This window comes from Carcharhinus amblyrhynchos, chromosome 6 (genome assembly GCF_965287045.1).
Source record: "Carcharhinus amblyrhynchos chromosome 6, sCarAmb.v2.hapA, whole genome shotgun sequence".
In the NCBI taxonomy this organism is placed as follows: domain Eukaryota; kingdom Metazoa; phylum Chordata; class Chondrichthyes; order Carcharhiniformes; family Carcharhinidae; genus Carcharhinus; species Carcharhinus amblyrhynchos.
In genome coordinates, this window is record NC_137329.1 from 121,619,899 (window position 1) to 121,633,775 (window position 13,877).

The window sequence follows — 13,877 nt, forward strand, 5'->3', positions numbered from 1 at the left end:
ACGTATACCCACCCACTCAGGTGAATGCAAATGATCCAATGGCATCATTTTGCAAAAGAGCAGGGAAATTACTCCTGGCTTCCTGGTCAATATTTTTTGCTCAGTCAACACCACCAAAAAACAGATTATCTGGTCTTTATCATGTTGCTATTTGTAGGAGATTGCTGTATATAAGATGTTACAATTCAAAAAATACAAAATACATAATATACAGGCCATAGAATTACGCTGATTTCAGAACATGCAAACCTGGGGAAGGAGTGTGAGAATACCTGCTTTATTTTGTTAATTGTTCATTTATAAGATACAAATGTTGCTGGTGACGCCAGCATTTACTGCCCAACCCCAATGCCCATGGCGGCACTGCCTCACACTGCCAGGAACTCAGGTTCGATTCCCAGTTTGGATCACTTTCCCCCTGTGTCTGCGTGGGTTTCCTCCAGTTTCCTCTTACACTCCAAAGATGTGCGGGTTAGGTGGATTGGCTGTGAGAAATTGCTCTTTAGTGTCGGGGGATTAGCAGGGGAAATACGTGGGTTAAGGGGATAGGACCTGGGTGGGATTGTCGTTGGTGCAGGCTTGATGGGCCGAATGGCTTCCTTCTGTACTGTTGGGATTCTATGATTGAAAGTTCTAACCGGTGATTTTGTTACTTATCAATTATGTTACATAAATGGAGCTTTGTGTTAATTTTGGACCTCAGCTGTGTTGAATCCATATCCCTCCTCTGTGGAAGTGCATCAAGATGGGACATCACCAACTCCACACCCCACCCGCACTTTGACCCCAGTGGATATCATGGGGTCAGATTCAATTGGAAACTGACTGACAGGTGAGGATGGGTGATTCTTCTGACAGCATTTCGGGGTGGTGTCAGACTACCAACCTCAGTTGGAGTACTAAGGGACACAAAGTATTCATATTTATGGTTACTTCACTCAATTAATTCAGGAATGATTACAGTATCTGTCAATCAGTTGTTCTATCAGCTGCACTATTGTGTTCAATTCCGGGCACCACACATCGGAAAAGATGCCAAGGCCTTGGAGAGGATGCAGAGGAAATTTACTAGAATAATGCCAGGAATGAGGGGCTTTAATTACATGAAGGAACTAGGATTGCTCTCCTTGAAGCAGACAATGTCAAAAAGAGGTTTAGGGGAGGTATTCAAAGTTATGAAGGGTTTTGATAGAGGCAAGAAGGCCAATAACCATAGGGTACCAATCTAAGGTGCTCAGCTGTACGGGCAGGGATGGGTGGGTGACAGTGGAGGTAGATGAAGAGGCTTTTTAAATTTAAAAAGTGGGATATGATGATCTGGAATGCACTGCATGAAAGAACGGTGGAATCGGATCCAATGGAAATGCGTAAAAAGGAAACTGCATGTCCTTTTGAGGAAAAAGATCTAGGCAAGGTTATAGGAAGGTGTAAGGAGAGTGGAACTGCGTAGACGTTTTAAAGAGTTGACACAGGCATGATGTGCTGAATGATACTTTGATTCCATTGCAATCAGAACAATTTAAAATAAAAACAAGTTCTGTGCCAACCAGTGCGCTCTGATGAACGGTCAGCCACTTTTCCCAACAAACAGACCTGAGGAGTGGCCCGACGACGCGAGAATGGAGCTGGGAAGGGTGTACCCCAGCTAACAGTCGAGGTAGAATCGGGAGGCGCTAAGCGAGGATGTTCTCTCGTTAAAGGTGTGTAGCATAAATCATTCTGCAAGAACAAGATTGATACTCTCATTACTCAACACCTCAATGAGGTTCTCTCCCTTTGTGGTCAAATAACAATCATCATTGCAGATTGCCTCTATTGCAATTTTATGGCTCTATGTGTTAAATAACTTATACTTTAAAGAGCTCCATTTAAAACCCATTAGAACCCCCAGTGGGAGGTCTTGTGGCACAGTGAGTAGAGTCCCTGCATCTGAGCCAGAAGCCCCAGATTCAAATCCCATCCTTGGTAGCCAAGGAAGGTGCCTTCTTAAAATGGCCAAACAGGTAGAGTGTCAACTTTTCAATCCTTCCAACAAATGTCAGTGGCAAGTAATAAGTTTAAGGGCAGCCACATGAAGGCAATAAATTCGAGAGTTCTACCATCAATATCCAGACTACAACATCCATGCAAAAATGTATGCTGTCACAGTAACTTGAACTCCACAGAGTGGGAGGACCGGTTGTTGAACAGTCACTGTGGAACAGATTGATGTCTACAACATGGTTGACACAGCTGATCTTCTCTTTTCAGCTGGAATCAGGAGGTTGTGATACTTTGTGTCTTGGGTCTACTTTTGAGCAGAGAACTGAAGAGGGAACACAAAAAACATTCCAAGGTATTCCACAGGAATGTCCTTACGTGAGTTTCTTTCTTTTAATGGGATGAATGGGCAGCATTAAGGCCCATCTCTAATTGCCATTGCTGGGCCATTTCAGAGGGCAGTTAGAAGTTGACCACATTGTTGTGGATCTGGAGTCAAACATAAGCCAGACCAGGTATGGACAGCAGATTTTCTTCCCTAATGAACCAGATTTGACTTGATTTATTATAGTCACATATATTAACATACAGTGAAAAGTATTATTTCTTGCACCCTATACAGACAAAACATACTGTTCATAGAGAAGGAAATGAGAGAGTGCAGAATGTAGTGTTACAGTAATAGCTAGGGTGTAGAGAAAGATCAACTTAATGCAAAGTAAATCCATTCAAAACTCTGACAGCAACAGGGAAGAAATTGTTCTTGAGTTGGTTGGTATGTGACCTCAGGCTTTTGTATCTTTTTCCCGAAGGAAGAAGGTGGAAGAGAGAATGTCTGGCGTGCGTGGGGTCCTTAATTATGCTGGCTGCTTTGCCGAGATAGCAGAAAGTGTAGTCAGTCAACAGATGGGGGGCTGGTTTGCATGATGGATTGGGCTACATTCATGACCTTTTGTAGTTTCTTGTGGTCTTGGGCAGAGCAGGAGTCATACCAAGCTGTGACACAACCAGAAAGAATGCTTTCTATAGTGCATCTGTAAAAGTTGGTGAAAGTCAAAACATTCCAAGGTATTCCACAGGAATGTCCTTACGTGAGTTTCTTTCACATGGCAAATTTCCTTAGTCTTCTGAGAAAGTGGAGGCATTGGTGGGCTTTCTTAACTATAGTGTCGGCATGGGGGAACCAGGACAGGTTGTTGGTGATCTGGACACCTAAAAACGTGAAGCTCTCAACTCTTTCTACTTCATCCCCATTAATGTAGACAGGGGCACGTTCTCCGTTATGCTTCCTGAAGTTGATGACCATCTCCTTCGTTTTGTCGACATTGAGGGAAAGATTATTCTTGCCGCACCAATTCACCAGATTCTCTGTCTCATTCCTGTACTCCGTTTCGTCATTGTTTGTGATCCGACCCACTACGGTGGTGTCGTCAGCAAACTTGAAAATCGAATTGGAGGGGGATTTGGCCGTACGGTCATAGACGTATAAGGAGTATAGTAGGGGGCTGAGAACACAGCCTTGTGGAGCATCGGTGTTGAGGATGATCATGGAGGAGGTGTTGTTACCTATCCTTACTGATAGTGGTCTGTGAGTTAGGAAGTTCAGGATCCAGTCGCAGACGGGAGGTGCTGAGCCCAGGCCACGGAGTTTGGAGATAAGTTTCATGGGAATAATAGTGTTGAAAGTGTTGATACCGGAGTTGAGGGGGTTGAGCTATGAGGAGAGGCTGAATAAACTGGGCTTGTACTCGTTAGAGTTTAGAAGAATGAGGGGAGATCTCATTGAGACATACAAGATGATGAATGGGATGGATAGGATAGAGGTGGAGAGACTCTTCCCGCTCAAAAAAGACAGTAGGACTAGGGGGCACAGCCTCAAGATAAAAGGGGGGCAGTTTAGAACGGAGTTGAGGAGGAACTTCTTCACTCAAAGGGTGGTGAATCTCTGGAATTCTCTGCCCGTTGAAGTGGTGGAGGCTGCCTCGCTAAATATTTTTAAGACGCAGGTTGATGGGTTTTTGATAAGAGAGGGGATTAAGGGTTATGGGGAGAGGGCGGGAAAGTGGAACTGAGCAGCGACAGATCAGCCATGATCTTATTGAATGGCGGGGCAGGCTCGAAGGGCTAGATGGCCTACTCCTGCTCCTATTTCTTATGTTCTTATGAAAGCTGAGCAGAAGTCAATAAATAATGGGTTTTTACAACAATCGACAATGGTTTCATGATCATTTAACTTTTAAACCCAGATTTTTATTGGATTCAAATTCCATCACCTGCTATGGTTGGATTCAAACCAATATCCCCAGAACATTATGCTAGGTCTCTGGATTACTAGTCCAGGGACAATATCACTACGCCAGTGCCAACATGTATATGCCACAAAGTATTATTGAAGGAAAGTTCAGGTGCACCTTTCAAGTAATTGATTTTCTTTGAGAATGGATATCATTAAAAGGCCATGGGGGAAGAGTGAGATTAGGTTAGATGGTACCATTGGAGCAAGGGCACCAGTGTATATTTTGTGTGTTGAATTGTGCGTTTTTATGATGCAGCAATTTAAGAGTGTGTGTCAACTGTACAAACTACAATAAAAACTGAAAATGCTAGAAAAACAACTCAGCAGATCTGGCAGCATCAGTAGAAAGGAATGTTGAGTCTGTAAAATATCCAGCATTTGCAGTATTTTGCTTTTATTTTAGTGCCAATGTTCAGATTAGAAGAAATTCACACAAGTTGTAGCAATAAAATAAAACAAAGGCATTAAGAAAGCAGAATTCCTACAGAAGCAATGTATTTTCATTCTCTAGTATTAAAGCTTCTCTCCTTTATCATCAGAATAGGGAAGCGAATACTTCATAAAGTCAGCATTCTTCAAACATTTGAGCAAAATCTGAATCATTCTCTGGGACTGCAGTTGTAATTTCAATCCATATTAGGAAAATATTTAAACCAAAAACACACTCAGTTCTGGACTAAGCTGTTGCAAAATCACAATGGCATTTTAAAAATTCTTTTCCAGACAACGAATCGTTGCTTACCTCACCATCTGAATCACCAAGTTTCCTCAAGTCTAATGCAGGAACACTGAAACAAAGAAAGTTTTGCTGTAATTGCAGGGAGAGAGCGTTACAGTACAGATCAGAAGCCCTGTAACTACCTTTAAAAAATCATTCACTCCCTCCACCACCGGTGTACCAGTATGCAATTTACATAAGATGCATAGCAGCAACTCGCCAAGGCTTCTTCAATAGCACCGCCCAAACTCTGTCCTCCGCTACCTTGATGTACCAGTGCACAGGAATATCACCACCTCCAAGGTCCCTTCCAAGTCTCACACAATTCAAATGAGGACAAATATCTTCACCGTCGCTGGGTCAGAATTCTGGAACTCCCTGTCCCTACAACATTGTGGGATGACCTTCACTACAACCTGCAGTGAGGCAAGATGACCCTGATGTCAAAGCCAAATAGTTATAGGCCATAAATGTCAACTTTGTCATTGAGCTGTGAATTAATTTTTAAAAATATATAAGTGAGCGACAGCCGTGGTCTTTTACATGAATAGGAACCCTGCCTTGATGCATCAGAATTTATTTAGCACACTGACAGCCATATCTTCAAACCTCGCAAGTTGCAGAATTAAAATTTTACCTGAAAGTGTTGCAGCCCCTTTCCAGCTTACACCTCCAAAGAGCAGTGCTAAAGATAGGTCCCAATGCTTCAGTATATTTTAACTCAACACTAACTCTGCTCCATTAACTTTGCTTAAGCTGCAATGACCACAACTTAATCTTGCTTCAAGGACCACCGTTACCCTGAAAAACAAGAAGCTACTACTTCCAGTGACTGCATCGCTTCCACTCCTGGCCAGCCTCTCTGCCCCTCCCTGTGTCATTATATCCAAGTGGCATCTCTGACCTGCTTCCTTCCTGTATCTGCTATGTTCTTGGTACATCACCAGGCCTTTGCTTCCAAGTGTTTCCAGCTTGATACCCAGCATTCTCCAAATCCCACCTCAGTGCTCACACTTCACCCTGTCAAAGATTCAAAGGTCCCTAGAAACCAGTTTCTCCCACCGGTTAATCTCTCACCCTCAATGCTCCAATGCACCCATTCCAACGCTGGCAGATCGATCCCCTGGTACGCCCACACACCAGTCTTTCTAACCTCCTTTCTGAACATTTCCCCAGATTCAAGTGTTTTATTTGCATACCCCAAACATTCAGAACTTCCAGTCAATAAACCCTTATCCTCCACAGTGCTGCCAAGAAATTCACCAAGAAATCCCATCATAGGATTTAAGAATGTATAGAACAGCCATAGAAAAGAGACCGAAGGAAGAAGAAAGAGTTAGAATACTTAATATGGATAAAATAAAAATAGAATAAATATCCTGAGTTCCAAAATATAAGGGGAACCTCAAGAATAGCTCAGAGCAAATGCAATCAGTCTCTAAAGCCTGGGTGAGCCCTATAGGAATTGTGCTATTGCCTTTAATGGGCAAATAACACTGCCTTTCTGTACCTACCAAGTGGTTCTGAAATTAACTGTGACAATGGTTGATGAGAGGAAAGCACTGGTTTTCAAGAAGGGCACCAAGAAAGTGCAAAAAAAGTTGCCAGTGAAGGGCGGCAAGAAGAGGAAAAGATCCAGAAAGCAGAGTTACTCCATCTGCATTTACAAACTGATGAAACAGGTTCACCCAACACCGGCATCCCCTCCAAGGCCATGGGCGTCATGAACTCATTCGTGAACGATATTTTCCAGTGCATTGTGGGTGAAGCTTCCCACCTAGCCCAATACAACAAGGGCAGCACCATCAGCTCCCGGGAGATCCAGGCTACCATGCACTTGCTGTGCCCGGGGAACTGGCCAAGCACGCCATGTTGGAAAGGACAAAGGTGGTGACCAAGTACACCGGCTCCAAGTAAAACTCCACTTATCAACTGATTAGAGGAAAACTGCTTCAGGACAGATCGGGGAGAAAAACCACATGTAGCAGTTTTACCATCCCACCTAAAGGCAAATGAAGAGGGAAAGGCTTGTGCATGAAAGCAAAGTTAAAATCAAAATATATTAATAAATTAAGTTTGATAACTTACTCATCAGGGCGAGGACCATATGCATCACAGGAACGTATCCTCCAACCCTGTTTACAAAAGGTAATTTATAAAACAAGCATTATTAAATGACAGTGGCTACAATGCCATTATCAGTCACTTTAAATTAAGCTGTAGTAATCGTATAAAGTAATAGCTAGTAACAAGTCAATATTTCAATATCCATTCTACTAAATCAGCTCAGGATTTGATTTATTATTGTCACATGGATTAGTATGCACTGAAAAGTATTGCTTCTTGCACACTATACAGACAAAACATACCGTTCATAGAGAAGGAAACGACAGAGTGCAGAATGTAGTGTTACAGTCATAGCTAGGGTGTAGGGAAAGATCAATTTAATGCATGGTAGGTCCATTCAAAAGTCTGATGGCAGCAAGGAAGAAGCTGTTCTTGAGCCAGTGGATACGTGACCTCAGACTTCTGTCTCTTTCTCCAGATGGAAAAAGGTGGAGGAGAGAATGTTCAGGATGCGTGGGGTCCTTGATTGTGCTGGCTGCTTTGCCAAGGCAGCGGGAAGTATAGGCAGAGTCAATGGATGGGAGGACGGTTTGCACGATGGATTGGGCTACATTCACGACATTTTGTAGTTTCTTGCAGTCCATACCAAGCTGTAATATAACCAGAAAGAATGCTTTCTACAGTGCATTTGCAAAAGTTGGTAAGAGTTGTAGCTGACATGCCAAATTTCCTTAGTCTTCTGAGAAATTAGAGGCATTGGTGGGCTTAACTATAGTGTCGGCATGGGGCGGACCAGGACAGGTTGTTGGCGATCTGGACACCTAAAAATGTGAAGCTCTCACCCCTTTCTACTTCGTCCCCATTGACATAGACAAGGATATGTTCCCTACGCTTTCTGAAGTCGATGACAATCTTCTTCATTTTGTTGACACTGAGGGAGAGATTATTGGTGCTGCACCAGTTCACCAGATTCTCTATCTCATTTCTGTACTCTGTTTGTCATTGTTTGAGATTCGACCCACTACAGTGGTGTTGTCAGCATACTTGAAAATCGAGTTGGAGGGGAATTTGGCCGCACAGTCACAGATGAATATGGAGTATAGTAGGGGGCTGAGCGCACAGCCTTGTGGAGCACCAGTGCTGAGGATGATGGTGGAGGAGGTGTTGTTGCCTATCCTTACTGATTGTGGTCCGTGGGTTAAGAAGTTCAGGATCCACTCACAGAGGGAGGTGCCAAGGCCCAGGCCAGGGAGTTTGGAGATATGAGTTTTGTCGGAATAATGGTGTTGAAGGCTGAGCAGAAGTCAATAAATAAGAGTCCGGCATAGGTGTTGGATTTGGTTCTTTGGCACAGTCTTCTACACACTTACTAATGAAGTCAGTTTCTGTAGTGGCGTACTCATTCAGGCTGGTCGCAGAGTTTTTAAATCCTGACCAGTCCACTGACTCCAAGCAGTTCCATAAGAATCTTGTATGTTTCAATAAGGTCACCTTCTCATTCTTCTAAATTCCAATGGGTATAGGCTCAATCTGTTCAATCTTTCTTTGTAAGATAAGCCCTCCATCTTAATGAGCTTCTGCTGATCATAAAACTGTTAGCAAAATCAACTAACAGCAAATGTGACAAATTAACAGTCGGATTAATGAGTTAGCAAGAAGTGTAATAGTCTCACAAACATCACAAATAGATGAACTGAAAGTGAACTTAATTAGCCAGAAGTGTGTAATGTACCAGCAGTGAGAATAAACAAAGCACCAGCAGGTGTGATGAATTAGCTGTAGGCAGGATGATAAAATGATAAGCAAAATGTTAATAATGTCTAAAACAAAATCCATATTACAGCTTTCTACATCCTCACCAAAGATTAAAACAACATTAAGGGTTTAGGTCACACTTTAAAAGACAAAGTTCAGACTGCTATTTCAAGGCTGCCAAAAGAAAATTGTACTGTGATTATTTTGAAAATGGTTCATTGTTAAGTTAATAATGAATTATTAAGTTTATTTTGGTTTCAGAAGTTTAGGAACATGACTGGAATTTGGTCCATTGTGATTCCATTTTTTAAAAATCATAAATCCTTGCCTTTACTCCATACCCCTTAACATCCCAAATATAAATCTCTCTTTTTAACACTAAGTTCTCTTTGAATCCATGGCCTTGTGACATAGGTTTCTAAAAAAAAATAGCTTTTCACAACCCCAGAACGTCCCAAAGCATTATACAGCTCATCAAGTACTTTTGCAATTAGTCACTTCCTAATGTGGTGAAACAACCAGTTGCACACTGTAAGATCCCATCAACAAGATAATGACCAGATAATCTGTGTAAGTGTCATTAGTTGAGGGATAACTGATGGCATTATCCCCAGTTTCTCTCACTCCATCATTAGTGACCATGCTGCAAGCCTAAATTTTGGCATTTCTTTCATAAAGTTAACTCTCTCACCTTTCAGACATTCCTTGAATCTACCTTTTCGATCAAGCTTTTGGTCACCTGTCCAATTATCATCTTGCCTGGTTTGGTAATCACATGTCATCTGATAATTCTCCTGCAGAAATCTTGGGGGGTTTTGCTTTGGTAAATGCACTACATAAATGCAAGTTGTCGTTGTTTCTCTCTCTGCAGATGCTGCTCAACTGAGTGTTTTCCAGCAACTTCTGTTCTCATTTAACAATTTCAGTCATTAATATTTAAAATGGGATAATAAACAGTGCATCATCTTGATTTTAATAAATATCTTAAAAAAAAAACTCTTGTAAGTTTGCAAATTTGAACATGGAAATATTTTATTTGGGGAAGAGTCATAAGAACATAGGAATTAGGAGTAGGAGTAGGCCATTTGGCCCTTTGAGCCTGGCCCACCATTTGATAAGATCATGGCTGATGATCTTGTGCTCTGGACTCCACTTCCCTGTCTGCCTTTTTAACATAACTATTGGGTGTGGAAAAGGGAACCTTGGTTATTTAAAACTTTGCTGCTACCAGCAAAAGGTGAGTCGAATAAATCAGAACCAGCCATCCCTCCTGTGGGCAGTGCAGCGGTACAGTGGTTAGCACTGCAGCGGTACAGTGGTTAGCACTGCAGCTTCACAACACCAGAGACCTGGGTTCAATTCCGGCTTCGGGTCACTGTTTGTGTCGAGTTTGCACATTCTCCCCATGTCTGCATGGGTTCCCTCTAGCTGCTCTGGTTTTCTCCCACAGATGTGGAGATGCCGGCGTTGGACTGGGGTAAACACAGTAAGAAGTCTGACAACACCAGGTTTAAGTCCAACCGATTTATTTGATAGTAAACTCACAAGCTTTCGAGGTCTGCCTCAAGGCAAACAAGCCTCGAGGTCTGTGGTCGCTCAACAATCACCAGGCAAGACTGTTCCCTTCCTGTTGGCAAACACTGCAGTGGTCATGGGCATTTGGCCTCTGACCTTCGGATAAGCATTCTCCAAGGCGGCCTTCATGACACACGACAGCGCAGAGTCGCTGAGCAGAGACTGATAGCCAAGTTCCGCACAAGAGGACGGTCTCAACAGGGATCTTGCATTCATGTCGCACTAACTGTAACCCCCATGACTTGCCTGGGTTTGCAAAACCTCACTTACTGTACTGTCTGGAGACAGTACACATCTCTTTAACCTGTGATCAATGCTCCTTCCACTCACATTGTTGGCCACTTTAAGACTTGAATAGCAGGTTAGGTGTAAAGATTCGCATTCTAATCAGTAATCTGTAAACTGTCTGTGCTTTATATGCTCTGTCTGAGGCCAGTACTCTCCATTCACCTGACAAAGAGGCAAACCTTGAAAGCTTGTGAGTTTACTATCAAATAAATCGGTTGGACTTAAACCTGGTGTTGTCAGACTTCTTACTGTGTTTCTCCCACAGTCCAAAGAAGTGCAGGTTAGGTAGACTGGCCATGCTCAATTGCCCCTTAGTGTCAGGGAGATTAGAAGGGTAAACATGTGGGGTTACAGGGATAGGGCCTGGGTCGGAGTGTTGTCAGTGCAGGCTCAATAGGCCAAATGACCTCTTCCTGCACTATAGATTCTATGATTCGTCATCTGGGTTTGTGAAAATTTGGGGCTATCCCAGTTGGATGGTGTCAGATTGAAGGGTCCTGCTTGGAGCAACAACTTTTGGCGAACCTCATCTGGGGCTGGTTGTCACACCCCTCTGCAACACCAAGTTGCACTACCTCTCTCTCTGTTTATGGGCAGCACAGTGGTTAGCACTGCTGCCTCACAGCGGCAGGGACTCAGGTTCGATTCATGTCTTGGGTCACTGTCTGTGCGGAGTCTGGATGTTGGCACTGTGTACGCGTGTATCAGAAAGACGTGCTGGTCAGGCGCATTGGCCGTGCTAAATTCTCCCTCTGTGTATCCGAACAGGCGCCGGAGTGTGGCAACTAGGAGATTTTCACAGTGACTTCATTGCAGTGTTCAATTAAGCTTACTTGCGACACTAATCAATAAACTTGTACTGCTTTTCAATTCTCCCTGCCAAAGTGGACATGTCAGAAAGGGGCATTCTTGACTTTTACCTGTGCAGATTTATGCCTTTTTAAATTCCTTGACGCTGTGCCAATGCCTTTCACTTCCAGGTCCATTTAAAGCTGTAAAATGAAGTCAAACAAAGGTCAACGCTCGGGGATTTCAAAACAAAAAGTTCATACGCGCACCAAAAAAGCTGCGGGATTCCTCGGGAAGTGGGTGAGCGTTGCTGTGGAGGTGAGGCGACACCTTACCTGAGGCTGGGGAAGCCGGCCGGGCCTACTCTCACTCACCTGGCCCCGGCCTCACGTCAATCACCCCCCCCCGTTGTCATGACGACCCACCGCGTCCGTCCGCACTTCCGCCTTCGGCAGGCGCGTGCGCACCAGCGTTTACAGAGGTCTATCGGGAATGGCAACAGCTGCACCCCTGGGCTCGCAGAGAGTCACATTCACAACAAATGAAAATCTCGCTCGGTGGTGTTATAATTGCTGCTCCCCCTAACCCCTTAATGCACAGCACATCGGATAGAGAAAGCTCTGGTTAGACTGGAGTAATTTAATTATTGGTGCCGCAAGTAGGCTTGCATTAACACTGCAATTAAGTTACTGTGCAAAATTCCCTATTTGCAACACTCCGGGACCTGGGTTCGGTTCCCAGCTTGTCTGTGAGTTTGCATGTTCCCTCCGTGTCTGCATGGGTTTCCACTGGATGCTCCAGTTTTCTCCCACAGTCTGAAAATATTGTCCCTTTGTGTCCTGGGATGCAGAGGGCAGAGGGAATAGCAGAGTAAATATGTGGGGATACAGGGATGGGCCTGGGTGGGATTGTTGTCAGTCCAGGTTTGATGCACTGAATGGCCTCTTCCTGCACCATAGGATTTCTAAGATTCTGTGTTTGGGTACACTAAGGGAGAATTTAGCATCGCCAATGCATCGAACCAGTGTGTCTTTCAGACTGTGGGAGGAAACCAGAGCGCCCGGAGGAAATCCATGCAGACAGGGGAGAATGTGCAAGGTCCATACAGATAGCAATCCAAGCTGGGTGTCAAACCCGGGTCCCTGACGCTGTGAGGCAACAGTGCTAACCATTGTGCTACAGTGCCACACAAACTTTAAAGGAAGTGGTTCCCAGACTTGCAATGCCTCAAATCTAATATTCTCATCCTTCTTATTAAATCTCTCCATGGCCCTCTCCCTCCTGATCACTGTGAACCTCCTCCAGCCCTGTAACCCTCCAAGATAATCCTCTGATTCAGAACTCAGTATTTTAGTTACTTGATCATTGACAGCTGCATTCTCAGCTGTCTAGGTCATAAGCTTTAGAATTCCTATGCAGAGTCTCTCTGCATCTCTCCTTTTAAGAAGGCCCTTAAAATTGAACTCTGATTTTGATCACCCAATATCTGCTTGTGTTTGGTATCAAGTCTGTTGGATAAAGCTCCTAAAATCTGCCTTGGGTACACCTACAATTTTTAAGGCGTTATATAAACACAAATTGTTGTTGGCCTCAAATTCGGATTGAATTACACAAGGAATTTGTTTGATAAAAGGCACAATTTTCAACTTTGTCAGTCCTGGGAATCAGCAGGAAGCACATACAGGGTGATCCATTTAAAGTTTATTTATTAGGCTGAAATGAAGAGAAATTTCTTCAAAGGAATTGTCTCTAAAGTTATGGATGCTCAGTCATTGGTATATTCAAGACATAGGGTCAATAGATTTTTGCAAATTATGGGAATTAAAGGATATGTGGATAGTGTAGGAAGGCAGAGTTGAATTAGATGGTTCGTAATGATCCAACTGAACAGGCTCCTATGCCAACTATTTCTTATGCTCTCAGGATTCTATTATATTTTACTTGTTCCCTGCTGTGATGCAGAATCAAATTCACTAATCTGTCCTCTCTCTTTGCAGACAATGATTAATCTCCTGTGTAGTTCCAGAAACCTTCCCCGTGGAATGTGAAACAAGATTGCATGAGCAACTGAGAGCTGCGTCTGGAAGGCAGACAGATAGGAACTCTGTCCAGGGGCCTGCAAGACCACTGCTGAAATAAATACATTTTGTAGTCTGTGCATTTTCCTTCTGGTGACTGTTAATTTGGTTTGTTAATTAGTTTAATTTGTTAATTAGCTTAGTCAAAGATTATGCAGAAAATTTTATGTATGTAGAAGCATGGCAATATCTCTGGGTTTTGACTCTAGCAATTGACAAAAAGGAAAATTCTGTGCGTACATAGTAATTATACAAGTGTTCAATTTACTAATTGACCCAAATAAAGCAATGTTATATGTTTTTTTCAGTTTTTAATATAAAAACAACCAAG

General features: G+C 43.2%; 1 protein-coding gene across 3 annotated transcripts in view; it reads right to left on the minus strand.

The window, feature by feature from the left end:
• The window catches only part of caps2 (calcyphosine 2), a 32,023-nt gene extending 20,151 nt beyond the window's left edge, over window positions 1–11,872 (minus strand). The window contains exons 1-5 of one of the 3 annotated variants that reach the window (XM_080191338.1): window positions 11,804–11,872; window positions 11,600–11,671; window positions 7,083–7,129; window positions 5,019–5,064; window positions 1,594–1,719 (exon numbers count right to left, since the gene is read on the minus strand). In XM_080191338.1, the coding sequence (XP_080047464.1) occupies window positions 1,594–1,719; window positions 5,019–5,064; window positions 7,083–7,129; window positions 11,600–11,665 (285 nt within the window). In that variant the 5' untranslated portion in view covers window positions 11,666–11,671; window positions 11,804–11,872. Of the gene's footprint in view, window positions 1–1,593; window positions 1,720–5,018; window positions 5,065–7,082; window positions 7,130–11,599; window positions 11,672–11,803 lie in introns of those variants that run through there. The other 2 variants (XM_080191339.1, XM_080191340.1) reach the window with 2 other exon arrangements.
• Between the last annotated feature and the right edge of the window lie 2,005 nt (window positions 11,873–13,877).